The sequence below is a fragment of the Bos indicus genome, chromosome 18 (assembly GCF_029378745.1).
Source record: "Bos indicus isolate NIAB-ARS_2022 breed Sahiwal x Tharparkar chromosome 18, NIAB-ARS_B.indTharparkar_mat_pri_1.0, whole genome shotgun sequence".
In the NCBI taxonomy this organism is placed as follows: Eukaryota; Metazoa; Chordata; class Mammalia; order Artiodactyla; family Bovidae; genus Bos; species Bos indicus.
Window position 1 is genome coordinate 49,053,327 of NC_091777.1, and position 27,595 is coordinate 49,080,921.

A 27,595-nucleotide genomic window follows, 5' to 3' on the forward strand; every position below is an offset into this window, starting at 1 on the left:
ACATTGCTTTACTGTTCGTGGGGCAAAGATAAGGCAGGAAGAAATGTGTCATAAAGATAAAAACTGGAAGACTTGAGAAGACAGCAAGCTGGACCATCTTTATGAATCCTCCCTTCCCGTGAATGAGAACATGCAGGCAGGAGGCAGGGCAAAGCCAGACCCCTGCGTCAAGACCTGGGATGACAGGCCTCTCAGAGCTTAGAGAAGGAGACGGTCTTCAGATCCTTCTTCTCTATTGCGGCCTGGACAGACTTCATGATGTCTTTTGTTTGTAGCATGCTCATGTTCCAGGATTTCTGGATAAAGATGGCAGCCGGTAATAGAAAGAATACAGGAAGATTTTCGTTGGACCAATGAAAAATGGGAGGGAGATAGCAGCGAGCCAATCAGAGGACAAGGCCTGTAAATGGCCGCTGGGTCCTGATTGGTCACTCAAGGAATCAGAGATGGGTGTGACCGATTGGATGGAGAGTCTCACCATATAGTTGAGGCTCTCCATCACCGAATGGTCGCGGGAGTAGATCAGGTTGATTTTTGTGCTCTGCACCGCCACGGGGCTCTTGCTGGAAATCTCAGCTGCCAAGGTGAAAGCCGCATCAAGCATGCTCTCCTTGTCTGGGAAGAGCCGGCTGAGGATGAAAGGAATAGGAAATCAGGCAATCTGAGAAGAGCTCTCCTCTCCCTCCCATGGATGAAGAAGTGACCAATCGCAGTAGAAAGTGGAAGACAGCACTGGTGAAATGGACCAATCGGAGCAAGGCAGTAGACTCCAGACCACCCACAGAGAGGAGGCCACTTGGAATCCATGAGTTAAGGTGCATGGGAATCCAGGGAGCCCCACCCAAGTTTGCCTGTCCCTGAATTCTTATCCAGCACAGGCCTCAGCCCTTACCTGACCAGTCCACTCTCCAGGGCCTCATCAGCCATCATCTTGCGGGCAGTGTAGGCCAGCTCGTTGACCAGGCTGCAAGAGGGCAGGACATGCAAGAGGATGGCATCCGGTTTAGGAGATGCTCTGCTGTCCCCTTCCCCAGGTTCCTCTCACCCACCTCTGGTTCCCGATGACTTTGGGCAGTCGCTGCAGGGTTCCCACATCTGCCGCCAAACCTACGTCCACCTCCTGGGGGAAGCCATAGTGTTAGTGCTTGGTTTCTGCCCAGTATTGTCCCCACTGCAGCCTCAATGCCAGCGAAACTCTGCATTTACCTCAGAGTCCCAGCACACTCTCACCTCGGAGACGCCCCTCCCAGACACCCCTTTTCATTCCCATCCACAGACTTTTGCCCATATAGGTTCCTTCGCTCTAGAATATAGCCCACCTTCCAACTCCTCTGTCCTCCCAACTCTTTGAAGTCAGCTGCATCTATCTCCAGGAAAAGCCTTGCCCTGACCCCCTCCATCCATGAGCTCCATCCTGCCTCCCACCCACTCCAGCACTGACTTGAGCAAAGCCCCCACCCTCTTCCCCTCCCCCACACCTTGACTCACTCTTGACCTCACATTGACTCCGTGACCTCCCCTTGATGTCCTCAATGGCCAAGTTTTACTTTTTAAGATTCAATTCTAACTCTTCCATGAAGCCATAGAGGCTCACTCCCACCCCCTTTAGCTTGCTCCGTCCCTGCTCTGACCCGGCTCTGCCACTCATTTCTCAGCCCTCAGTAGGACCCAAGGGAGCAGAAGCTTGGGAGAATGGCTCACCTTCACCTGGAAGAAAGAATCCCGGGTACTGTATCGGATGTCACAGGCAGTGATGAGATCCACTCCTGGGAAGTAGAGGCCAGAGACAATGAACAACCACAGGACTGACCCACACCCATTCCCAGAGTGGGGAGCAGGGGCTTGCACCTTGGGGCAAAGTCTAACTAGCAACAGATCTGGGGTGGGTGGGTTCAGACTCAACCTCCGCCAATGCAGCCTCCATGGATGGCGGCGATCACCGGCTTAGGGCACTGGAAGGGGACAGAAAGGGCAGGGTCAAGGCTGGTCCGGGAGCAGCAGGTTGGGGGGACACCCTGCTAGACTCCCAGAGTCACCTTCTCAATGACGCTGAAGGTCTCTTGGTATCTGGTGAGGAGGCTATGGAGGTGCCAGCTGATGCGGGCACTGTCGTCACCTGTGGGCTGAAGGAGGTCTGAAGCCATGTCCATAAGGTCGATACCTGGTGGGGAGATGTGGGGAGGCTCACCTAGCCTCCCAGGCCCTACCCATTGCCCCGACTAGAGGTCATAGGCCAGGCAAACCACCACAGTGGAGAAAGCAACTCACACAGGACTTCTGGAGGGGTTGCATTTGGGGTGTGAAGGGCAATACAAGTTAACACGTATTGAGTCTCTGCTCACTTTAGCCTCACAGTGATCCTCTAAGGTAGGTCCTATTACTATCTCCATTTTATCGGGGGAGAAACTAAGGCACAGGGAGCTTAAGTCACTTGCCCAAGGTCACCCTGGCTTGTGAGCAGTGGAACTGAGATTTCAAACCCAGAGCCATGCAGCTGGCTCTGGGCGGTAAAGAATCTGCCTTCAATGCAGGAGACCTGGGTTTGATCCCTGGGTCGGGAAGATCCCCTGGAGAAGGAAATGGCAACCCACTCCAGTATTCTTGCTGGAAAATCCCATGGACAGAAGGGCTGGCTCCTCTGTGGACTGGGCTACAGTCTATGGGATCTCAAAGAGTTGGACATGACTTGAGCAACTAACACTAATTTCGTCAAAGGTGGTAATGTTTCCTAAGACAGGGAGGTCAGAAATGGAGCAGTCTTTGTCACTCCAACCTTAAGACAATCCCAAGTTCGACCTTTTCCTCCACTGACCTGCTCCCACATTCTGTTCCTCACACACAGCCTCAGGGCCCTTGTGATCACCTCAGGGCCCTCTCTTCTTCCCATCCATCCATCCCTCTCATATAGAACAAAATGCGGGGTCTTATACCAGGACCTTACCAACTCTGCACAAGCACCATTTCTAACCTATTCCACTGGGCACGCAGGCCTCCACCAGCTGTTACAACAACGCGACACATTCCCTTCCTGGGGCCTTCATGCCTATTCCTCCCTCTGCCTAGAGCAGCCTTTCCCCAGCAATGGTCTCAAGACTGACTCCATCACACTGTTCAAGCCACAGGGCAAAGTCCACCTCCTCAGGGAGGCCCTCCTCCCCACCCTGGCTCGATAGCTGCCTGTCACCCTTCACCTCCTTTGCCGTGCCTCCCACACTGCCCTCTTGTTATCACATAATTGTGTGCCTGTCTCCCTCTCTAGGATGTGAGATCCATGAGCAGAGGAGCTTGTCAGCTACACACACACACATACACATGCACAGGCATGTGCGTGCACGCAAGGCGTTTGGCTTTTTGCCTCCCACTCTATCCCTGTGCCTAACACAGCTTAGTACACAGCAGGTGCTTCATCAGTGAACAACACAGACAACAAGCTCTGCCCGCAGGGGGCTGCTCTTCTAGGGGGAAACAAACAAGAAAATTCATTTTGTCCAGTGGAGAAAAGTACTAAAAAAATTAAAGGAGGGAAATGGAATGGAGTGTGAGTGTGTGTGTGTGTGTGTGCACGCACGTACGTGCGCATGTGCACAGGCATACGCCATGTGCAGTGAGGGCTGTTGCATTATTAACTGGGGTGGTCAGGGACCCTCTCACTGAAACGGTGACATATGAGTAAAGATCTGAAGGACCAGAGGGAGGAAACTGTACAGATATCTGGGATAAGACAGTTCTCAATGTTAGGGACAGCCAGTGCAGAGGCCCTAGGGTGGGAGTGCCCCTGGTGTCTGCGTGAGGACCATGGAGGAGGCCAGCATAGTGGAGCAGAGTGAACAAGGAGAGTAGGAAGAGCCAAGGATAGAGAGGTGACAGAGGCAGATTCTGTGGGGCCTCGTGGGCCAAAAGGAGGACTTGGCTTTGACTCTGAGTGAGATGGAGCTACAGGATGGTTCTGAGCAGAATTTTCTTCTTCCTGAGGTTAATCATTCTCATTTTTCACTTGTCTGAACAGTGCAATTTGACAAAGCTGGAAAAATCAGTCCCACATTTGGCCACACCCCTGACCCTCTATAGCTTTGTGGCCTCTGCAGCTTGTTTAAATGAGCGAGAACAGAGGAGTGTTGACTTGGTAGAGCTGAATTTGTGCAAGTTAAATATGAGTAGGATATAACCCCAATTATCCTTCAAATAAAAATAAAATAGGGCTTCCCTGGTGGCTCAGTGGTAAAGAATCCGTCTGCCAATGCAGGTGAGATGGGTTTGATCCCTGGGCAGGAAGATCCCATATGCTGTGGAGTGACTAAACCAGGGCACCCCAACTACTGAACCTGCACTCTAGAACTCAGGAGCTGCAACGACTGAAGCCCTTGCACCCTAGAGCCCGTGCTCCGCAACAAGAGAAGCCATCACAATGAGAAGCCCTCATACAACAGCTAGAGAGTGGCCCCTGCTCGCCACAACTAGAGAAAAGCCCTTGCAGCAATGAAGACCCAGAACAGCCCAAAATAAATACAATAAAATTATTAAAAAAAAAAAAGAACTCTGTGTGACCTCAGCCAGGTCACTCCATTCTCTGGGTCTTGGGTTTCTGCTCTGAAAATTGAGGCTAAAACCCTCCCTAGAGCTCATGGGGCTGCAAGGATTCAAGAGACAGAGCTCATGGCGCTTTGAGCAGTGCCTGGCATGTAATGGCATCACAATAGGTCCTATTGTTATACATTCCATCTCTGCCAAGGCCAGAACCACCTGCATCAGTCTGTAGGCATCTGCTGGCTTCCACACCAGGTCCGAGAAGCTTGTATGACTCAGTGGGAACCACGCTTACTCCCAGAACAAGCTCAGCTTGGCAACTTGCGACACCTCCTCCCACGGGCTTTGCTGGTTTATCTGCCCTACTTGGATCTGCAGACATGGGTGGTTGTCTGCAACCCCTTGGAATAAAGGGCCCCAGACCATGGTACGAGGTCTTTCCCTTCCAGAGCCAGAACTCATTTTTGAGGAGTCTCTCATCTCATTCCCTGGGAACCTCTAAATGTTTCAGATCTCATTCACTGTCATAATTAAGTTATTCATCATCATCAAGAATAACAGCTACATCAATAAAAGTTTCACATGAATTAACATTTGGTGCCTATTAACTCATTTAATCCTCGATGCAACCTGATGAGGGGGGTGATGAGTTGCTAAGTTGTGTCCAACTCTTTGCGACCCCATGGACTGTAGCCTGCCAGGCTCCTCTGTCTATGGGATTTCTCAGGCAAGAATACTGGAGTGGGTTGCCATGTCCTTCTCCAGGGGATCTTCCTAACACAGGGATCGAACCTGTGTCTCCTGCCTGGCAGGTGGATTCTTTACCACTGCACCCATGGGTGCTCATAGCATCGCCATTGTCTTCAGATCAGAAGCTCACAGAGAGGTGAAGGTGTGTGGAGGTGGCAGGGGTGGGAGGTGGCTGGCTACTGGGCCAGGAATACTCTGAATCAGCTTGCCACACACCTGGGCCATAGTCACTTAGTGGTGAAGGGCAAGGATTCTGCAGCCAGGCAGCCCACATTCAAAAATCCCAACAATGAGGACTGGGCACACTTCTTCCTCTCTGTGGGTCTCAGTTTCCTCATCTATCAAATGGGGATGATGACTGAGCTTGTCTCATAGGGCTGTGGTGAGAATTAATTAACATGTGTAAAGTGCTCAGAGACACTCCACAAATGTAAAGTCTGGACTACTTTTTTTTTAATTAGCAGTTTCATTCAATCTTTAAAACTGCTAATTAAACTAAATGTCTTCTTTCTGGCCTTCAGGTTGAAAATGGAACAAAATGGGCACAATCAACTGAGAGCTGAAAGATGAGGACCTCTGGCCAGGCACAGCTAGAGATGAACCCTCATCCTGCACTTCATCAGAATGAGGGGTCAGAAAAGAGGTTGCTTCCTATTTCAAGGTCGGGGTCACCCAGGAAGGGGGCTGACACTGGAGTGACCTCGCAGAATGTTGAATGGATGAACAAAGAAATGAAGAACAGAAAAAGGAAACAAGGGACAGGCAAAGATGTTACAGAGAAATAGAACAGAAGGAAAGAGGAAACACAAAGAAATACATTGTTTAATGTCCAGTCTTCCCCACTGAAGGAGGGGCAGGGCCTGGGGCTATCTCAGTCGCCACTGGGTCCCCAGCACTGGGCTGCGCCCTGTGCAGAAATCAGTGTATGTGATCCCTCACTTCTGGCATAGAGCCTCCCACAGATGCCAACTATGTGCCCTAGATGAACAAGGTCCAATTACCTGAGGGTACCAAGCAGATTCTTCTAGAAGGAACCAGCCAAGTGAGTTACCTGTTTTTTTTTTTTAAATTTAACCTGAGTACAGGGTGAAGTTGTGCCTGAAGAACCATAGGACAGAGTCCAGGGGGACCTCAACTGATGGAAAATGAAGGGGTAAAATTCCAGAAAGCAGACAGCCAGAGAGGAGAGCCCCAGATTCTGTGTATAAGCTCTGCCCAAATCTCTATAACAAGAGACCCATGAACCAGACCTACAGCCCAGCAAAGAGATTTAAAAACTGATACCAACGTAGCTGCTAAAACAGGAAATTCAGCACTCTGGAATTATGTAATAGGATCTAGAATTTCCATATCATTTTCTTCCATAGTCCAACATCCAGGATACATGCAATCCAACCTTACTCCAAAAACAAAGAAACAGGAAAATGAGACTCATTTTTTTTTTCAGGAGAAAAGGTAATAAACAGAGATTGACCCCAAGGTGGCCCCGATGTTGGGATCAGGAGACAGGATTTTAAAAACAGCCATTGTAACCATGCTGAATGATGCAAAGAAAAATATGATTGTGATGAATAAAAAGATATGAAACTTCAGCAGAAGAATGGAAACTATAAAAAAAAAAAAGGAAACTAAGATACAGGCATATCTCATGTTACTGTGCTCTGCAGTATTGGGTTTTTTACACCTTGAAATTAAAAAAAAAAAATCACTAGATGGGTTTAACAGCAGAAGAGAGAAGACAAAGGAGACGATGAACCTGATCGATGGAAATTATCCAACCTGATGAATAGACTTGTGGGACAATCAAAAGACCCAATAGACATGAACAGAAAATCAGTTCATGTAGGTTCAAAATTAATTGCACAAAAACATGTATTTAAGAAAAAAAGGTCTTGGCCACTTCATGTGCAGCTGGCAGGATCTTAGTTCCCCAACCAGGGACTGAACCTGGGCCCCTGCAGTGAAAGCACCAAATCCTAACATTGGACTTGATACGGAATTCCCAGAAAGCATGTAATTATCACAACACATTTTATTGACACCCAAAAAAAGACTGAGAGGTCAAGGGCCTTCATCAAGGCCATAGATTCAGCGTGAAAACCAGACTTTAGAGCCCGTGATCCTGTCTTTTGTTGGACTAATTTCTACATTTGAAAATGATTTAAGCAGACCTTCCCCAAGTAAAAGGTGGCACTAGTGGTAAAGAACCCGCCTCCCAGTGCAGGAGACATATGAGACATGGGTTTGATCCCTGGGTCAGAAAGATCCCCTGGAGAAGGGCACAGCCACTCACTCCAGTATGCTTTCCTAGAGAATCCCCATGGACAGAGGAGCCTGGTGGGCTACAGTCCATGGGTCGCAAAGAGTCAGACAACTGAAGCGACTTAGCATGCATATAAAGCAGAATTTAGAAGCTGCTTAAAACCCTAATTATGAAGCATTATTCTACTCCCAGGAGCAGGGGAGACTGGCAGGGGTGGGTGTGGAGAGCAGCTGCTACCTGAACTGAACATTTTTCCTGCACCAGAGATCACCACCACACGACAGTCAGAATCTTCTGCAATCTTGTTGAAGCATACCACCATTTCTCTGCAGAAGGGGAAAGGAGGAAGGGCTGTGTCTGGGGTGGGAATCCCCTGCCCCCAGGCCCTCCCCTGCCCAGTGCCCCAGCCCCTGCCTCCTCGTGCAGGCAGGCCTCCAGGATCTGCAGGCCAGACCTCCAGAAGGCCTTGTTCATGGCATTTCTCTTCTCAGGCCGGTTTAGTTGCACATGCAGAACGTGTTTCTGGGCAGCTGTCACCCGAAGGGACTCATAGCTGTGGCCTGGGGCTTCTTCTGGGGACGCTTTGGAGGCTTCCTCTTGTGTAAAGGCACTCATTGGGCGAAGGTTGAGACCCAGGTTGCTGGAGGCTGTCAATCCTGGGGAGACAGAGGTAGGAAGTGCCTTTGATGACCCTGAATACGGGGCACAGCACCTTCAAAAGCAGAGGGTACACATCTCAGTTGACACTAGGTTGGGGGACACAGCCTATGAGAGGCCTCGGTTTAGGGGATACAGACTTTAAGAGGGGCTTCCCTGGTGGCTCACTCAGTAAAGAATCTGCCTGCAATGCAGGAGGACCGGGTTTGACCGCCCTGATTAAGAAGATCCCCTGGAAAAGAAATGGCAACCCACTCCTGTATTCTTGCCTGGGAAATCCCATGGACAGAGGAGCCTGGAAGGCTACAGTCCATGGTGTCACAAGAGTCAGACGCCACGGAGTGACTAAAGTACCACCACCACCACCAGACTTTAAGATTCAGGTGCACTTATCCGAGGCCTCAGCCTGAGGATCACTTCAGACCCATGACTGTGGTGCACGCTAAGTTGCTCTAGTCGTGAAGCAACCCTTTGGCCCTAGCCCGTTCTTTGCAACCCTCTGGGCCATAGCCCATTAGGCTCCTCTGTCCATGGGATTCTCCAGGCAAGAATACTGGAGTGGGTTGCCCTGCCCTTCTTCAGGGGACCTTCCCGACCCGAACCCGTGTCTCTTAAGTCTCCTGCATTGGCAGGCAGGTTCTTTACCACTAGCGCCACCCAGAAAGCCCTGTGATCATGGTACTCACCCCAGACTGAGTACACTGAGCTTGTCAGCGGCCCAACTGTAAGACATAAGCCCTTTGGATGGGGGCACATAGACCCGTGAGTTTAATAAGGGGTTCGAACCCTCGGTGACCCTGGACAGGCCTCTCTGTCCAACTGTCGCGATGACAGCACGACAGCTCAAAGGACCCCTCAAAGACCAAGAGGTGACTCACGCGGGATAAGCAAGTTGCCGAATCGCCGAACAGCCGCAAACGCTGCCGCCATTGCCACTGACTGGTGGTGTAAGGCGAGGAGAGTAAGCGATGGGGGCGGGCACAAAAGGCCGCCATGCTTGGTGAGGGCATCGAAGCCCTAGGCTGACCGCGGAGACGGTCCCCCTTTCCGCCATCTTTATCAAGGGCAACCGGAAACAGTCTTCTAAGTTCGCCGGCCATTAGAGTGATTCCGCATGAAACCTTTAACCCAGTAGAAACCTGACCTAAGAAAACAGTTCACAGTGCTTTTGAACATTGTGTTCAAAGTTCACCACAGCTGTTTCATAAAGGAGAAACTGGAGACAACTGAATGTCCACGGGCATAATGGCGAAATAACTGCCAATCTCCAAGTTTGCAATCATGCGTTTGTATATAGCCGGGAGAAATATCAATAACCTCAGATATGCAGATGACACCACCTTTATGGCAGAAAGTGAAGAGGAACTAAAAAGCCTCTTGATGAAAGTGAAAGAGGAGAGTGAAAAAATTGGCTTAAAGCTTAACATTCAGAAAACTAAGATCATGGCATCTGGTCCCATCACTTCATGGGATATAGATGGGGAAACAGTGGAAACAAGTGTCAGACTTTATTTTGGGGGGCTCCAAAATTACTGCAGATGGTGACTGCAGCCATGAAATTAGAAGACGCTTACTCCTTGGAAGGAAAGTTATGACCAACCTAGATAGCATATTCAAAAGCAGAGACATTACTTTGGCAACAAAGGTCCGTCTAGTCAAGGCTATGGTTTTTCCAGTGGTCATGTATGGATGTGAGAGTTGGACTGTGAAGAAAGCTGAGCGCCGAAGAATTGATGCTTTTGAACTGTGGTGTTGGAGAAGACTCTTGAGAGTCCCTTGGACTACAAGGAGGTCCAACCAGTCCATCCTAAAGGAGATCAGTCCTGGGTGTTCATTGGAAGGAATGATGCTAAAGCTGAAACTCCAGTACTTTGGCCACCTCATGTGAAGAGTTGACTCATTGGAAAAGACCCTGATGCAGGGAAGGATTGGGGGCAGGAGGAGAAGGGGACGACAGAGGATGAGATGGCTGGATGGCATCACCAACTCGATGGAGGTGAGTTTGAGTGAACTCCGGGAGTTGGTGATGGACAGGGAGGCCTGGCATGCTGTGATTCATGGGGTCGCAAAGAGTCTGACACGACTGAGCAACTGAACTGAACTGAAAAGGAAAAAACAGGTCCCACCAAAGTTATCCACATAAGGGAATGTGAATACAGACGGGCCAACGTTAAACTCTGTGTAATCTGAATTGCCCCACCACACCCAAAGAACCCGGTTCTCCTGCGTTGCAGGATTCTTTACCAACTGAGCCATCAGGGAAGCCCATCTTCAAGTCTGTATCTCCCTAAACCAAGGCCCCTAGTAGGCTGGTGGGGGTGGGGGTCTTACTATGTTACATCTACCTCCTCACTTGCTAGGGGTCATAATATTTTACATTTGTATGCAGATAAAACTGGCTGGGGAGAAGTCACTAGTTCAAGGTCTCTGAGCTTCAGGAGTGCTAAAGAGGGGATTTATATATACAGTAAGTACATGTTGAAATTTCTTTCAAAAATAAAATGACTTTGGAAAAAGCTGGTTAACCCTAGAGTATAAAAAAACAAAACTGGGGCTTCCCTGGTGGTCCAGTGGTAAAGAATCCACCCTGCTACGCAAGGGACAGGTTGGATCAGTGGGGTTAGATTCCACATGCCATGGAGCCACCAAGCCCCTGGGCCACTATTTCTGAGCCAGCACTCTAAAGCCTGTGTGTTTTTTTTAAGTGCTATTGAAGTGCTTAAGTATGCTCTTGTAGGAGGTGAACAGGTGTCCCTGACACATGGGATTGAAGTGAGTATTTTGCTTTCTTTCTCCCCTTTTGGCTGCACCCTTGACTTGCTAGGTAAGTCCCACTTTGTCTTCTTCACGTGTCAGATGGTAAAGGTCTTTTGGAAGACAGAGAACTGTTTGGTTATCTGGAACCACTAAGCAGGTACCAAGATTTGAGAGAAATTTAGAGGTAGTACGTTTAGTTCAGTTCAGTCGCTCTGTCGTGTCTGACTCTTTGCAACCCCATGAATCGCAGCACGCCAGGCCTCCCTGTCCATCACCAACTCCCGGAGTTCACTCAGACTCACGTCCATCGAGTCGGTGATGCCATCCAGCCATCTCACCCTCTGTCATCCCCTTCTCCTCCTGCCCCCAATCCCTCCCAGCACCAGAGTCTTTTCCAATGAGTCAATTCTTCACATGAAGTGGCCAAAGTACTGCAGTTTCAGCTTCAGCGTCATTCCTTCCAAAGAAATCCCAGGGCTGATATCCTTCAGAATGGACTGGTTGGATCTCCTTGCAGTCCAAGGGACTCTCAAGAGTCTTCTCCAACACCACAGTTCAAAAGCATCAATTCTTCGGCGCTCAGCCTTCTTCACAGTCCAACTCTCACATCCATACATGACCACAGGAAAAACCATAGCCTTGACTAGATGGACCTTTGTTGCCAAAGTAATGTCTCTGCTTTTGAATATGCTATCTAGGTTGGTCATAACTTTCCTTTCAAGGAATAAGTGTCTTTTAATTTCATGGCTGCAGTCACCATCTGCAGTGATTTTGGAGCCCCCCAAAATAAAAGTCTGACACTGTTTCCACTGTTTCCCCATCTATTTCCCATTTAGTTAGGTTGGTATAAAAAGACGGTTGTGAAACAATTGAAGGCGGAAGGGGGTTGACAGGATATGATTGGATGGCATCACTGACTCAATGGACCCGAATTTGAGTAAACTTACGCACAGGCTACCTAGGAAATAGAACTTAATATGGGAAGAAAGCTGAGTGCTGGGAGTCAGAGTAGAGAAATTTACTTTTTACCCAAGTAGCTTAAAACCTAGTAGTACGATTTTGTAAGTTATGGCTACCAAGTGACTGTAGTTTCTCCTTGTTTAAAGGTTCTCTTAAATTTCCACCCTGATGAAGCAGTTTATCTGATGTCACTTGACTTCAGTATTGTTTAAAAACTCTACAGGAAATCCCCAAAGTGGTGATACAAACACATACAAGTGGGGGATACACACACAAGGCACTGGACTTTGCTCCCAGTCACCACTATCAGGGAGGATCAACAGTAACTGAACATACCCTTTAATCCGGCAATTCCACTGCTAGGAATTTACTTCTAGATCAGTATCAGGGAAGTTGCCTAAGAAGTTTGTGTAAAGATACACATCACAGTACTGTTTGCAAAACCAAATCATCGGAAATTACCTTCGGGACCAAGTAAACTATGACACATCCACACGTTAGGAGTAAAGATGAGGAGGTTGCCCTGCATGTGATATGAGATCACTGTACAGCACAATGCATTTTGTTAAAAGACACACAAATTGGAAAACTTCCCTTATAGACATAAAAAGACTCTCAGAATTCCCAGCATCACCCCTAAGCCACAGCTCTGGCCCACACTGCTCCTCGGAGCTGGGTCTGTCCCTCTGGAGGCTGCAGCTGTTCCTAGCCACCCTGCCTGCCTTCAGAAGACTGAGTGGGAGGGAAGCAGACACACCTCAGAATCCCAGAAAGTGACCTTTATTTTCCAAACAATTTTATTGAAATGTGCCAAGAGTACATGGGCAGCACAAATGTATGAACAGGAAAAAAAAAAAAGAAATCACATGTACAATAATTTTTAAAAAGTGAAGGTTAATCTTGGGAGATATCAGTTCCCCTTCCCCTCCCCCTTTAGACTTCCAGCCAGTCCATTATGGTTAAAGCCTCTACTAAACTAGCATTTAAAAAAAAGGAATACAGGAACATTTGCAGGAAAAAAAAAAAAAAAAACCAGCATAAAAGAAAGAAATGTTTTCCTGCTCAGATGGGACTCTTCTTAGGCACCTAATTAGGAGGCGTGCTGAGCGGTGGAGAAACACAACTTCAGAGTGTACGGGTATGGCCCATCTGCAAGAGAGGAGAGAGACATGACTGGGCCCCTTTCCCCGCCGTTTCCCTGGTTTTGCACACATCTTCTTCTGCAATTCGGGGGTCTAACTCATCCTTGCCAGTTTTGAGATTCAAAGACAAGCCAAATCCACAAGGCATTCTTCCTTCTGTTCCTTAACTGCAAGGACCCCTTTCCCAGCTCTTTAGCTGGTACATGAGGAGAGGCCTGCCCAGGAACTGGGTAGGTGAATTTTACCTGCTGGCTAGTACAGCCCCCCTTTTCCTGGGCATTATGTGAGCCAGCCTCTGACGCACACAGAATGCCAGCTCCCTGGAGGACAAGCCTAAGCAACTCCCAAGCTGGCAGAGTGGGTGGCAGCAAGCGGCTAGGCTGGCCCTCCCATGTGGAACAGCAGGCTGCTCTCCTGACGACCAGGTCCCACCTGCCTGTGTCAGCAACAAGGAGGAAATCTCCAGGGCCCTGTCTTGACGGTACGAAGGATGGCTCTGGCAGGAAGCCAGCCAACCCACTAGGCCACAAGGGAGATGACTGCAGGACACACAGATACTCACTTGGGTTTTTCATCTGGTAATGGTTCAGGAAGCCCAGAGTCTCCAGGGCATCACTCTTGGATTCCCACTCCAGCAGTCCAGAGGAGCTGCGTTCACCTGAGGGAAAATGAAGGTGTTAGGCTGATCTGAGGAGGAGCCAGGGAGCTGCCTGTGTACCACCAGGGAACTGTGGAGATAGGCGGGGCAGTTCACTCACTTTTGCCTGAGAATACTTTCACAGAAGATGGCCGCTTCACTCCCAACTCATCGCAGATCTGCAACAGAGAGAGAAAACAGACTCAGGAACACAAGAAGTGCCACATGGTGGAATGCAAGCACACAACCAAACACCTGCGTTTTTCTGGACAAGGAGTTGCTAAGCTTTTCTCACACACACTGTGGCCCTATGATCCCCCTCCCCAAAGACTGAAGTACAATCACTATTATGTTGAAAAACACTGGAAAACTGCTTTTTAAATTTCCCATCTTCAGCTGTTAATTTGGGTGTATTGCAGGTACTAGGTAAATATTTGCTGAACTGAATAGCAACACCTCAGGCTAGAATAAGGCCCAAAGTCCAAATCAGCAGTCAGACTCCCACCCTTCCCTGAAGCTGCCTGGTTCCCCTCTGAGGGCACTGTAATGGGACCCTCCCTTCTAATGTCATCTAGGCCCCAGAGGGCCTGACAGCGCAGATGTTTCAAGATTGGGCTCCAATCACCAACCTACCATCTAGACGAGGAGGACTCTCTCACGGCAGATGAGCAGCCACTCTAGCTTGCCAAAGATGCAGAGAGCACAGCAGACTCCACTGCTGGTAGGTGTTCTGTGCTGTTCTGAGCCTCCCTTGGTCCCTGACATGTGTCCAGCACCCAACCCAAAGCCCAGGAGAGTGGGAACTCAATAGATATTTGTTAAAAAATAAGAAAACAGATGGCCTCCTCAGATGGCTGTGCTGAGGGACCAACTCCGCAGCACCCACCTCAAAGAAGTTCTCTTCAGTCACCTCCAGAGGGGCATTGAAGAAGTGCAGCACATTGCTAGGGTGCTGGATGCGATTCTTGGCTGCCTGCTCTGGAGTGGAGAACCGGTTGTTCCTTGATTCACTGAAGTCTTTGTAACTGCAGGACCCGTCTTCTAGCCCATATGACTGACCGGGCATGATGGCTGGTTGCTTGGAGACACTGTCGGACAGAAGGGGAGCCCCGTCAGACCTCAAGCTGTCCCCCGCCTTCTACTGTGGCTTTCCCATCTGACAACACTGTGTGCCTCGCAGGGCCCTGCTCCACCGCGGAGAGAGGCTGACAAGACGCTTCCATCACACCCAATGCCAGCCTGGCTAAGCACCTGGCTGCTCTGTGCTCCTCTGACCCCTGTCCAGAGTGGGCTCCACTGCCCTTCCCCTCTCCACACCTCCCAAGCCCACAGAGATGAGGTACCTACCAGACATTCAGCTTCTGCCCAAACATGAAGTTGTTGTTGAGGTGAGTGATGGCCCGGTCCACAGCATAGCCATCAGCCATCTCCACCATGGCAGCCCCCGGCTTGCTTTTCATGAATTTCACCTTGAGAAGAGCAGTCACAGTCAGCACCACTGGTCAGGTGCCAGAGACCCTTCTGCTGACCCTTCCTAGTTAGTTAAAAGCAAGTGAACTCCGGCTCTGGATCTAGGCTTCTATTTCCTCACTTGTTAAAGACAGGTGGACAGAGACACTGGCCTGGCCCACAGCAAGTGCTGAGCCCAAGTTGGGCAGCAGAGACTCACTTGGCAGTGTTTCCCTAATGGCAGGACCCAACCCATGAATGGGTCCTTTAATGAAGCACAACAGAAAAGCGGCCACAGGGGGAGAAAAGCACTTACTCCCATCAACACAGAATATGTACAAATACTGAGTTGTGGCTGTTATACAAACACTGAAAACAGCAGTGTCAGCTAGAAGTCCTGCTTCCACATAAAGGCATGTGAAACTGGACAAGTTATCTGTTGCCCCCGATGCTTTCAATTTCCCTGCTTGTCTCACTAAGGATTCTTATAATGAATTTAAGCAACTTATAACACCTTTAACACCGTCCTGATACAGTAAGAATACCTGACACGTGCTAGCTGCTATTATCAATGGGCTAGGTCAGGGGCTGCAAAGCAAAAGGCTTTCAGGACCCAGATGGGTTTGACAGCAGAAACCACCTAGTCTGAGGTCGGCAGTCACCAGGCAGCCCCAGTCAGCTGTTACCCCTGGCAAGACAGAGCGCTCAGTGTTGCTGTTAGCACCTGAAGCGCTCCAGAGAAAACCCTTATTACCCACTCTGGACCTGCTTGCTTCTAAAGAGGCTCCTGCCCTCTCTCTGCTCACTGAAGGGTCAGAGGATCAGGGCCTCCCTTGGGCCTGTCAGGTCTACTAGGAAAGCAGTGGACCTAGCAGAAGCTCACCTTCTCCACATTGCCATACAAGCAGAAGACATTGAAGACCCGGTCACAGTTCATCTTAGACTGATCCAAGCCATAGACCATGAGCACAGGGCTGTCGGCGTGGGGGCCATACTCGGGTGGTGGGGGAGGGGGTGGGGGGTGCCCATACTGGGGGCCGTAGCGACTTGGGCCCCGGCGGTGACCCCCCACTGGTGGGCCCATCCTTCTCCCTTCGTAGTGAGGTGGGGGGGGCCCGTAGCCCTCATCATGGTAATGGCTGTGGTACCCACCGTGGGGCCCTCCTGGGGGGTGGGAAGGAAAGAGAGGGAGGGCGGGTGAGAATTTGCGTGTCGGGCGGCGGGCAGGGGCACACGAGCCACGGGAGTCCACGGAGGGGAACCCCCTGCCCTCACCATATTCTGCGGGGTGATCTCCCAGTAGAGGGGGCTGCCTCTGGCGTTTGTTAGGGTTGCTGCCAGGGTCACCTGTAGACAGAGAGAACAGTCAGAGGCTGACTTGGAAATGGGCATCTCCCTCCCTCCTGACTGCAGGGCACAGTCTCAGCGTCCCTTGGCTCCTGAGGGCCTGGGCACCGGCCTTCCCAGGGCTGGATCCAGGGTGGGCATGAAGCCCAGGTCTCAAGGCTGGAGCCCACCGTCCCTCCCTGAGCCCTGCCCAGTGCAGGCAGGCTGCTTTCCTTTCCCAGTGAAGGGTGAAGCCAGATTCTGGACTTCCCACTTCCCAGAGCTCTGTCAGGAAGGTCAGCTCTTGGGCCCTCTGGGGAACTTGCAGCCACTATGGAAGCTGACTGGGGGCCAGGAACAGCATTCTACAGTAACTCCCAAAAAGGCAAAGGAGTTAAGAGCCATAAAATAACTCAGGGAGGAGCAGAAAGGTAAAATCGGGCCCTTGAAGCCCCAAGGTTCTACGAGCGCTAGGGCCCACTCTCTAGAGACGATTTTCTCAAATCTGGTCCCAGTCACCCTCCCCGCTCATCATGTTCACCCCAAGGAGAGGGACTGAAGGAAAGGACAAAACAGGGCATCATCAGAACCAATTCAAATGAGCATCATGTACAAGGCATCAACATTCTCAAGACAATGGCGCAGATCCACCCTGCCCCACCCACAGCTACAGTTCATATTCGCTACCTTAACTTAGCACTTCAAATGGCAGACACGGTGCTAAGAGCTTTACAGACAGACATCATTGTTTCTTAAATTCCTCACAACAACCCTATGAGGTAGGTACTAATATTTTTGCCCCATTTCACAGATAAGGATAATGAGCAATTAATTTTTAACTGAGCAGTTAAGACACTTTGGCCCAAGGTCACAAAGCAAGTTAGTGACTGAGCCGGGATTTGAACCCAGGCCTGGCTGACTCCAAAAACCCAGGGCTTGGGGCCACTGCCCTTTCCTGCCACCCGGCCTGGGTTTTGTTTTCCAACAGTCATTACAAAGATGGAAAAGGGTTACTTACAGCAGAAGTACAGAGTACAATATCCATTTGTCACAAAAAACAAATCTGTATTTTCTCTTACCATTGGACGCTTCAACAGTGAGTTAGCACAGTTCTGAAAGATGGCGTCCCACCAAACATACACTGCGACCCTGCATCACATGGTTTTACAGTCATAAATACAAGTTACGGTACACATCCGCTACAATTTTTTTTTCTTTAAAAAGAATTGTTTTTAAAGTCAATGTCTCGATTAAGTCAAAAATGGCTCACAGATGTTCTGTCCTCAGAAGATACCAGAAAGTGGACAATAAAGGTGTATGCAGTGGGTAGTGTCCCTCCGTGTGGTCACTCCTCACTGTGTGCTCAGTGCGGTGCTGCTGGCTGTGTAGCGCTCCGTGTGCGTGTCTCCTGGTTGTGAGGTGTGCCAGTGGCCCCACTATGCCCGCACTTTTGGCCTTGGGAGCGCGCCTGGTTACCCGCCAGCAGGTAACTGTGTACCTCTGAGCTGTTTGGTTTTAGGTCTGTTTTGGCTTTTTGATTTTTTTTTTGCTGTTGTTGTGGTTTTTTTTTTTTTTGGTTTCTGATCTCCAGCTGGTGCAGATTATGTTGGCAGCCGATGACTGCAGAAAAAAAAAAATATCAAAACACAAAAGAAAAAAAAAAGAAGGCCCTCCCCAAACCAAAGGACTTAAAAAACAAACAAAAAAACCAAACCCACATGGCGAGGAATGGAGAGGATCCTATTGTCTTGGAGGCCCATGGAATCTACTTCAGTCTATGAATCGTTCTCCGAAAAGAGCGCCGCTGGCTGGCTGGGAGAGCTCTGTTCTCTGTGTTTCCTACTTCTGTGTACATTTTCGGGTTCAAGTTTGCTTGGATTTTGACTTTTTTTAATGTTTAGTAAAAAGCAGTGTCTGCTGCCATGTTGCGTCTCTTTCTTTGTCTCTGTCTGCCTCTGTCTCTGTGCTTGTAGCTGTTCCTTGGAGCGCGGTGTGGTGGTGTTCTTGATGTAGTGAGCTCAAGTCTGCGGCTGTTTCTGGGGACGTGGTGGAGGCTGCGTGTTCTGTTCTCTCCAGGAAGAGCTAGTGGTTTCTACCCTGTGTGTTGGTGAGCAATGTGCAGAGGCAGAGCCGCTGAAGTCTGGTTCCCGAGGGGGTGGCGAAGCACCGCCCTCACTCCAGGTCACCTCATCAGCTCTCGTTTTTTTTTTTGACCCCGGGCCTGGGGGCGGCCAAAGCTGAGAGGCATCAAAACCAATGCACAGCCAGCCCCTGCCACTAGCCCCTGCCGGTCTGCACATCTTCTACTTATGTTCCTTGGAGAAGAAATGGTTGGTTGCCGTGTTTCTGTTAGCAGTCATGTAATGCCATTGCCCGCTCTGGTACATTCACTTGGTCACCAATTTGCCTCTGATCTCTGGAGGGGGCAGCCTGCCCCACAGCGCCCATTGTGAGGGTCCTGGGGAAGAGTCTAGCCCACCCGGCCCACGGCTTCCCAGCGGCAAGGGCAAGCAGGACAGGCCTGCCTAGGAACAGGCGTCTCTGGCTTCCCAGGGCTGGTGAGATGTCAGCGACCAGCCACCTCCCTCAGCCCATGCCTAGTCCAAACAATCAGACCAAAACAGAAACAGACGGGTGGTTTGGCTGAGGGGGTGCTGCTGTTTTTCAAAGGCAATGCTCCACCTCTCCCTCCTATCCAAGGCAAACCATTCTTGAGAGATTCTAGGAAGAGGGTTGTCCATTTGGGCCCCCTGCAGAGATGTTGCGTCCCCTCTACAAGTGAGGCAAGGCGTGTCTGCCCCTCTCCAATCCGGGGTGTCTGAACTTCACAAGGTCAATCTGCTCAAAGGCTCTGCTGCAAAGGCCTGGGAGCCCTCATCACCTCCCCCGTCTCTCTCCCCACAAGCAGACCCTGTCAATAGTGGACAGCAAAAGGGCCATTCCTAGCCCAGTGAGAATGGAGTCAGTGACCCTAAGCAGCCTCCGAGAAGGTGAGCGGCAGAACCCGCCTGGGAGCTAGGAGCCACTGGTTTGTAAGCCACTGCCAGGGCCTGTGCTCTGTTTCCCACCCCACCCAGGCCTCTGCCTTGACCCTGCATCCTCAGCTGCATCAAAGGGCCGCAACCAGCAGCTAGGACGTAGAGGCCCCTTATTTACCCTCTTCCACAGGAGTGCCTTCTCCAAGAGCTGATCCTTAAGGCCCTCCCATGTCCACAGGGAGCCCAATGGCATTACATAACCCTGAGCCCAGGTCTATGAAGTGAACTAATCAAGTGAAGGCAAGGCGGGTGTATTTAGAATAAAGCGGCCATCAGGATTACCTTGTCCACTGAGATTGGGGTTTGTGTAGTCCCAAGTATCCTGATCATTCTTGAACACGTTTAAGCGTGTAGGCTGCAGGGATAAAACAAAGCTTGAGATCAGCCAGGCCCTAGGCTCACCTGAGAAGCGGACAAGGGGCAGCCATTTCCCAGACCTACCTTTGCATATTCTATCTTCAGAGTGCAACAGCCTGAGTAGATGTCAGCCCCGTTGAGTGAGGCCTTAGCTCGCTGGGCACTCTGCACAGAGTCAAACGTGAATCAAGTTAAGGGAAAGTCCCCTCCCAAGAGCTTTTCGGAAAGAGCTCAAGTTGGGCCAAAGGGGAATGAGGGCAAGGCAGCACCCAAAAACAGCTCCAAGTGGGCTCAGGGGTGAGCTCACTGCCCACAGCCACTCCTATGGAGACAGGTAGAGTGCTGCGCTGAGGCACAGAAACTAGCTAGAGTTCTTCTATGACTTGTACTCCCCCGCAACCCAGATATTAGCATCAGCCTTCTCTGTCACCATCAAAGGTCAAACCACCTTCTTCAGCCCAACCCTCCCCTGGTGCTACATGTCTTGACTAAGCCTGAACAGCATCTGAAATGTCAACGAGATTATGTTCCTGTCCTGAAAAATCCATCACTGAGCTCCCTCTGCACCCTGATCCAACCTTCACCCCACTGCCTGGGCCACCCTAACTTCTTCGATGTCTTAAGGAACCCTCTGTTCGCTACTCCTCAGTTGTCAGGTTGTTTGCTTTCTCCAACACTAAGCGCCTGCCCACTAGCAGACCTCTGCAGAGGTGGTGTTCTCGGTGGTGCACCTATCAGTTCCCACCTCCATGTGAAAACAGGAGGTCACTTCCTCAGAGACCTTCCCAGAACCTCTGTAAATTCTGTCCCCTTATAGCTCACAGCATGCTCTTTTTTCCCTTCACGCTTTAAACTCTGCACTGCACTTTCACAATACACAATTAACCCTTAAACACGGGTGTGTTTTACCGATACCGACCTCTGTGCAGTTGAAAACCAATGTATTTAACCAACTACAGATAACCTACTACTCAAGTATGCACTTAGTAAGTGAAATTCACCTTAAGAGGATCCACAGAGTTCAAGCCTGTGCTGTTCAAGGGTTATCTGTTTACATGTGATTGTTTAACTAACCCTCCCAGGAGACCATGGGCTCTATGAAGGCATCTGGCACAAGGCAGGTTTTCAGGAGACACATGCTGCTTGAAAATATGGACTCCTGTGAGCTCCCATCTCAAGGAACACCCATTTCCCAGCAAAGGATATTCCACCATGGCCTGGACGCCATTCTTCCGGAAAATCACAATTCTCTGGACAGGACCACAAGGATTACAGATAGTATAAAGAACATCCTGTAAAAACCAAAGATGAAAAGGCACCGGCCAATCAGTCTGACTCAGGGGAGAGGGAACAGGGAGAAATGGCAGGAGAGAGACTATACAGAAAAAGAACCTCAACAAGTAACTGCTGGCACGCACCGTGGTAATGGAATAGATGGGGTTTAGGATGGTAAAGAGAAGCACACTGTTGACGCTCCGGGAGTCATCTGAGTCCCCGGGACGGGAGATTTTCTGGCTGGTAGAGTAATTGACAAAAGCTGGGTGGCCCGCAATGTAGATCTGGTTGTCGGCTGCGTAGTTCACAGCATTGCAAGCCCCCAACACATCTTCAAACTCCACCAATGCTTGTCTCTTTTTAGGCATCACCACCACATAGCTGGCAGAGAGAACACAGAGAGAACGCAATCATCTTAGGGGGATGGAGACAATGAGAATCAGAGGACAGCTTCAACCTTCTATGAGCTGATTGCTCCCTGGCCTCTCGAGTGCTCTGAGCCCTGTCATGGTATCCTGACCCGTACCTTACACCCCTTACCGCAAACGGCATGACAAGCAAAAGGGGTCTGCAGCTTTGGCATTACATTCTTTGGCACAGAACTTGCTGTAACTTATCCAAAGTACAATGGCTAACCCCAGGAGTAGTGGAGCCTCAGGACCTAGCTAAAGGAACCTGGACTGAAATTGAAATAGGTTACTTCCAACCAGAAACCCGGTGACACGTAGGACGCCAAGGAGTTAACTCATTTGAATACCCAAGCCCAATCCCTGGCCTCGACCGAGTACCTGATGGGTCCAAACTCCTGCAAGGCTTCCACAAGGTCAGCTTCCACCACACCATCAATCAGGCCCCTGATGTGAACAACTGGGGAGGCAGGGGTTTTATGCGGGTCATCGTAGTTCTCCTGAGAAAGGAAGCAAAACCAAGACTTTACTTTCTGCTGTGTAAGATGGCGGCCTACTGGGTTCTGCACTGCTGGGGACTCAGATGGATAAAACATTTGCGTGTCACCCAGGAAGAACATACATGGCAGACAATAAGGAACAGCAATTCAACCAATCATCCCAAAAGGATTCTGGGTCAGCAGAGCAGAAGGCCTAAGTGGATGGCCACTTGCCTAATGGCTCTCACTGTTAATTTCTGAAGATGACAAAATGGAAGATGAAGCAAATCTCAAGCCCCATCTTATTAATTCATTCTTCCCAGAACCAATCTCTTCCAACTGACCAAAGAAATGTGGGAAGAGTGGCTTTGGAAAGGGGACTCAATGTTCTGCTGCAGCCTGAACCGGGACATTCCCTTTCCATTCATCCCAGCTTCTTCGCTCATCCTCTATTGGAGGAAGCTGCCATCACCACACAGCCAAACACTGCTGTTCCCCACCACTCATCCCCAGGTCCAGCAGGTGCCTCAGACGCTGTGGCATCCAGGCCAGTCTTTACTCTCCCACCAAAATCTGTATTGAAAAATACTACCTAGACACCAAACTAAGGAAAAAGAGGGTGAGGAAAGTCTTAAAACAAAACACAAAACTCCAACCCATATCACTAAAAACCAGGACACTTCCCTTCCCAGGGGAAGTATTTTTCCACCCACAGACAAAAGTCTCTGAGAGTCAAGAGGAAAGTTAAGCTTCTCCTCCTCTCCTGGGCTCTGGGCCCAGCCTCCCATCTGAGAACCACTAGGCAGAAGCCCATGTAACAGGGGCAGAATGGGATTCTATTTCAGGAATGAACCACACAAACCACAGGCACCACACCCGCCTGAGGTTACCAGCTCAGCGATTTGGAGTTCCACAGCCCTCATCAGTACTAATCCCAGCTGCTCCCTAGTTTAGCTACAAAATCAAATGTGTAATAGTAACACCATTCTTTATCTTATAGAAGAGTGTTAAGTATTTTAAGTATTATGCATGCAATGAAGCTTCTCACACACTTTAAATGCCTGTAAACCGCAGCTACAGAGCGCCACTAAACCCTGGAAAACCCTGCAAATGGCTGAACCGGACAGGATTTCATGAACTTCCAGGGAAGAAAAAATGGGCTCCAAGCCAGGAGTAACAATTGGTTGTCTTTTCGACGTAGGACGCTGAAGAGGCTGAATTCCTTCCAAAGTGCCCACCCCTCAGGGAACATTTTCGTTCATCAAACCTACCGCACCCATCTAACCCCAGAAATTGTAAGCAAACTTGTGATGACTCCAAAGCATGGTTAAACTTCCAAATATCTAAAAAGACCTTTCACAACTTTTTTCTTCCGGTTTTCAATGTTCACTAAATGAGGCATACTTTGATCTGGGTAAATACCCCCAAGTAAATAAATTTCAGTATTGAGACAAAACATGACGCTACAAAACTAAACAGTGTTCAGGCATAATGCCCAACTCAGGCGCGGAAAAGGCCACCACCCACTAGTTCCCGCTCAGGCGGTCCCCGCCACCCCCCGCACAACCGCCCACGAGGCCCGGACAGGAGAAGTGCGCCTGCGCAGAGGGCCAGCGAAGAGAATGATAAAGAAAAAAAAACCGGCCCGGCCGCGTGCCCGGCCCCCACATGCCAGCCCGCGACGCCTGCGCACTGCAGCACCTGCAGCGCGAGCAGTTTCCTCCGCCCCCCTACACCCGGTTCTGTAGAGCGCGCACGCGCAAGCGCTTGTCCTCGCGCAAACCCCGCCGTTTGCCCAACGCCCGCCCCTCCCCCACCCCTTCTACAGAGTGAGGGCTTGGGCGCGTGCGCACAGCCCCCCAACAAATAAATGCCCTCAAAGTGAGAAAATTTTCCTCCCTGCCCGACCATCTCCGGCGTCCAGGACCCTGGCCTCACCCCGCCGCCACCGCCCGCCGCCCCGGCTCCTCCGCCGCCGCCGCCGCCGCCTCCATGCTGGTCGCCGGCGTTGTCAGTCTTGAGCCGTTTGGGGGCCCGACCGCCCTCACTGCCGCCGCCGTAGTAACGGCCACCGCCGCCTCCGCCGCCCGCCGCCGCCATCTTCACCATCGCTCCGGACCGCCTCCGCTGCTCGTCCGGCTGCTGCCTCTGCTCCAGCCGCCGACGCCGCTTCTCCGCCCGGGGCAGCAGCCTCCGCGACATGGCGGCGCAGAACCCGCCTCCCCCCGCCTCTCATTGGGGGAGGGACACGCCCGTCACCCGCCGCCCCCACCCGATAGGGGGAGCCACTGGTCCCGCCGCGGGGGGAGGGGAAGCCTCCATACGCCTTGCGCGCCTATTGGATAAAGCGCACGCCCTTCTGCAGGAGTGCCCGCCCTCGTTTGTCTGGGACACTTCTTATAGGCGAGAGCTTTCTGCCAGTCATTTCTCTGGCCCCGCCGCCTTAAAATAAACTCTAACTTGATTGGTTGGATTTCTGGCACGGCATGGCCTCCTTAGGAGTACCTGATAGGAGCAGCACACCCTCACTGTCAAAAGCCCCGCCTCCTTCCCACTTTCATTGGTTTTTCTCGCTAATCCATCAAACCAAAAGACCCCTTCGCCTCTCCACAAGGAAACAAGACGGCCCCTCCCTTTGCCTCTCTCCAATGGCTACTGCAGACGCCGATCTTCTGCTAGACGCCCGATTAGTTAATTGAGAGTGGAAAGAGTCCTCTCACTAGATGTTAGGCCCACTGGTGACCCCTGATTGGGTGAAAAAGGGGAACCCACTTTGGCGCAGTCTACGAAAGGATCGGGACCGAGGACGCACGCGCGAATCGCGTTCAGTCACCTCCGGAGGCGGGGCGACCCTCCAGAGGAGGGAAGGCCTGGAGCACCGAGAGTGTGTGTGGACTCCTGTGAGCAGCACCGGCAGGGTAGACTCTTAAAGGGCAATTGCCAGTGCAGCTCTGTACCGATCCCTATCTCCTATTCCTCTCCATTGCTAACCTTCACAATGCCAGAGGGAAAAACTTTTTTAAACTCAATTTGACCCTTTCCCTCAGTATTAAACCATTTGCTGCTGCCGTCTATCTTATGACCCTGTCCAATTCGCCCGCGTCCTTTCACCACTTCACCTCTAAATTCAACCACAAATAACTCCTTTTAGTTTGCAGAAAGGGAAGAATCTCGCACCACTCGATCTATGCCCGAGCAGGCTCTTCGAACTAGAACACTTTAATCCACTATCCCTCCTGCCAGAATTAGGGGTTAACATTCTAAAATTTCTCTTGTTCGTGCTCAGTTCACGCTGAAAAGCGTTCTTGGCCCTACCATCCCAGACCCTCGGTTTCCCTCATGATAACCCCTGATAGCTCAGGCCACCGGTTTTCACTCGACAGTCCTTACTATTCTGGGTTGTCAGTTTGGTGAATGCCCTTTTTCGTAGCATGAAAGTGCTTGTGTGATCTGTGTGTTGATCTTAGTGAAGCTGCCCACGACCCCGCCCGCCACCAAGCGCCAGGCACAGCACCCGGCACAGTGCTAGCTAGCTACTCGGCAAAGGCGAGCAGTTATGGTGTTCTAAGTGTCCGACGGGCCTCATTTCCTCTGGGACGGGTAGGGCTACCCACGCAAAGAACACCCACCCAGTCTCTAGGGTCCAACGACGGCCGAGGCCCGGAACGTTGGGGGCGGGGTCCGGGGTTGACCCTAGGATCCGGCCCAAAGAACTCTATAACCTTACGGGGCTGTCTGCTGGCGGGTAGTGGGTGTGGGGGGTCGTGGGGAGGAGGGAAGGAGAATGGAAGAGGCTAAAGATGCTACGGAACTTTTCCACTCGGGCGAAAGGGGCTTCCTGAAATAGGGTGTCCTCGTGGAAACTAAGTTTGAAATGGGGTCAGTGGCACTAAGAGAGTGGGATCGGCTTGGTAGCTCTGTGAGTTTGGGGAGGTGAAAGTTGGGGTAGGCTGATCTGGATCTAAATCAGCTCTCAATCACCCCGGAAAGATCCGAAGGGGCCGGCCAAAAGGAGACGGGGGACGGCGCAGCGCCTCCAACACGTGATCGGAGCGACGGAATTAAGGCGGGGCGGGTCGGACTGAAGGGCGGGGTCGCCGAGGTCCCGACGTCAGAGGAATGCGGTGGGGGGAGGGGGAGAGAAGGGGCCCCTCCCCTCCCCGCCCCCGCGCCTGGCCCGGACGCCCCTCGCGCCGGCGCGCGCCGACGGGACGCGGCGGAACCGTCCCCCGCGCGACACGTTTCAGGCCGCTCGCCCCCTCGAGCGCGTCCACGGCGGGCGACCGAACGGCCGCGTTATCTGCACCCCCGAGCTCCCAGCCTCCGCCCCTCCCCCACCCGTTGCACGCGGACCGCGGCCGCGGGCCCGGGGCGGCGCCTCCCTCGGATCCCCCCGCACCCATCCCTGACCCCTCGCCCCCAGCCCCTACCAGTTCGGCGGCGAGCCTGGCCGGCCGTCCGAGATCGAAAAGAGAGCAGACACTGGGAAGTTTTGGGGGAGGGAGGGGCGGGCCTTAAAGGGACCACGACCTTTTTCCAGCCGGGGGAAAAAACACGTGGGGGGGTTGTTGCGGGGGGAGACCGAGAGTTGCCCCGCAATTGAATGGAGGAAACAACGCAAAAAGAGGATGGGAAGACTCCGCGTCCCTTTTCCCCAAACAACTCCAACCTCTCAACACCCGCCCCACATCCCTCACAGAAAGTGGCACAGTTGTTTGGGAATCAATGCCTCTTTGCTCCTGGTCAGCCAAGTGTTGCGTTGGTTGAGGTGAATGTTGGGGTGCTCATTATACAGACAGGGAAATGAGCTCAGGGGACGCTGGCAACTAACCCAGGATCCCACCGCTTGTAAGTGGCAGATATAGAAGAATTTGCCGGAAAGACGCATAACCACTGCAGTGCCTGTTATGGAGTGGGGGTGGGGTGGGGCTGCAGTATACCCTGGAGATTAAGAGCGTGGGTCCCGGGGTCAGACTGTCAGCTTTCAGATGTGGACGGTGAACCTACTAGCTCTGTGGCGTTGGAAAAGTGATTTCGCATTCTGGGGCCTCTGTTGGAGTTGGGTGCAGGTGCACTCAACTCACATCGTTAGCTGGTCTTGAGAGGTGCTGAGAATGTCCAAACGGAACCTCAGATCTACCTCCAGTTCAGAGACTGAGGCCGGGAGAAGGGAAAGACCAGCTGAAGATTAACTAGCCTCTGAAAAAACAAATCCTCCCCTCCTTAGCACCCCCAGGGCATAATCTAACCTTTGTGGGCCCATCTAAATCCACGCCTAACCCTTTCCCCTTGTCCTCCACGTGGCATGAACACTGGTTTTCCTTCTGTTCATCAAATACCCAAAGCTCATTCCTGATGCTGCACTGGCTACTAGTCTGTCTAGAGAACACTCTTCTCCCAAATATTTGCTCCTCATTTGACAGGCCTTGGCTCAAATGTCACTTGCTAAGCACCCTGCCTAGTTAGCCCCCATACATAATCACGGTTTCCCATCTTTGCTCTTATTGACATGTGAAAATATCTAATTATTTAATTTTTGTCACCTCACTAGCATCTGGGCTCTTTGGGAGCCAG

General features: G+C 51.1%; 2 protein-coding genes across 7 annotated transcripts; both read right to left on the reverse strand.

The window, feature by feature from the left end:
* Window positions 1-83: 83 nt before the first annotated feature.
* ECH1 (enoyl-CoA hydratase 1) lies at window positions 84-9,229 on the reverse strand. 3 transcript variants are annotated; one of them, XM_019979443.2, is made up of 10 exons: window positions 9,073-9,229; window positions 7,992-8,193; window positions 7,775-7,863; window positions 2,037-2,161; window positions 1,904-1,952; window positions 1,702-1,766; window positions 1,050-1,120; window positions 893-964; window positions 479-629; window positions 84-296 (listed from the first exon to the last, which is right to left on the reverse strand). In XM_019979443.2, exons 1-10 carry the CDS (start codon window positions 9,122-9,124, stop codon window positions 192-194), a joined length of 981 nt encoding a protein of 326 aa, XP_019835002.2. In that variant the 5' UTR covers window positions 9,125-9,229; the 3' UTR covers window positions 84-191. The 3 variants fall into 3 exon arrangements, with proteins under 3 accessions (XP_019835002.2, XP_019835001.2, XP_019835003.2); XM_019979442.2 differs by lacking the exon at window positions 9,073-9,229 and adding an exon at window positions 8,881-9,056; XM_019979444.2 differs by lacking the exons at window positions 1,904-1,952; window positions 2,037-2,161; window positions 9,073-9,229 and adding an exon at window positions 8,881-9,054.
* A 3,446-nt stretch (window positions 9,230-12,675) lies between these two features.
* HNRNPL (heterogeneous nuclear ribonucleoprotein L) lies at window positions 12,676-26,470 on the reverse strand. Of its 4 annotated transcripts, none has more exons than XM_070770981.1 (13): window positions 26,452-26,470; window positions 21,924-22,042; window positions 21,279-21,516; window positions 21,067-21,152; window positions 19,945-20,041; window positions 19,786-19,858; window positions 16,415-16,486; window positions 16,023-16,303; window positions 15,038-15,159; window positions 14,577-14,778; window positions 13,812-13,869; window positions 13,616-13,711; window positions 12,676-13,060 (listed from the first exon to the last, which is right to left on the reverse strand). In XM_070770981.1, the coding sequence occupies exons 3-13, from the start codon at window positions 21,501-21,503 to the stop codon at window positions 13,002-13,004; spliced, it is 1,371 nt and encodes a 456-aa protein (XP_070627082.1). In that variant the 5' UTR covers window positions 21,504-21,516; window positions 21,924-22,042; window positions 26,452-26,470; the 3' UTR covers window positions 12,676-13,001. The 4 variants fall into 4 exon arrangements, with proteins under 4 accessions (XP_070627082.1, XP_070627081.1, XP_019834803.1 ...); XM_070770980.1 differs by lacking the exon at window positions 26,452-26,470 and adding an exon at window positions 24,128-24,238; XM_019979244.2 differs by lacking the exon at window positions 26,452-26,470 and adding an exon at window positions 23,960-24,238.
* Between the last annotated feature and the right edge of the window lie 1,125 nt (window positions 26,471-27,595).

What these genes read in the sequence shown, in the direction of transcription:
- HNRNPL (XM_019979243.2), bottom strand. Translation starts at nt 24,223, where the DNA reads ATGTCGCGGAGGCTGCTGCCCCGGGCGGAGAAGCGGCGTCGGCGGCTG. An exon ending in CCCCAATCTCAGTGGACAAG is followed by an intron (nt 16,487 to 19,785) that starts GTAATCCTGATG and finishes CTCTGTCTACAG; the next exon opens with GTGACCCTGGCAGCAACCCT. An exon ending in TGTATGGCAATGTGGAGAAG is followed by an intron (nt 15,160 to 16,022) that starts GTGAGCTTCTGC and finishes GCTCTTCTCAAG; the next exon opens with GTGAAATTCATGAAAAGCAA.
- ECH1 (XM_019979442.2), bottom strand. Translation starts at nt 8,950, where the DNA reads ATGTGCCCCCATCCAAAGGGCTTATGTCTTACAGTTGGGCCGCTGACA. An exon ending in ATGAACAAGGCCTTCTGGAG is followed by an intron (nt 7,864 to 7,991) that starts GTCTGGCCTGCA and finishes CCCCTTCTGCAG; the next exon opens with AGAAATGGTGGTATGCTTCA. An exon ending in AGGAAAAATGTTCAGTTCAG is followed by an intron (nt 2,162 to 7,774) that starts GTAGCAGCTGCT and finishes TCTCCCCACCAG; the next exon opens with GTATCGACCTTATGGACATG.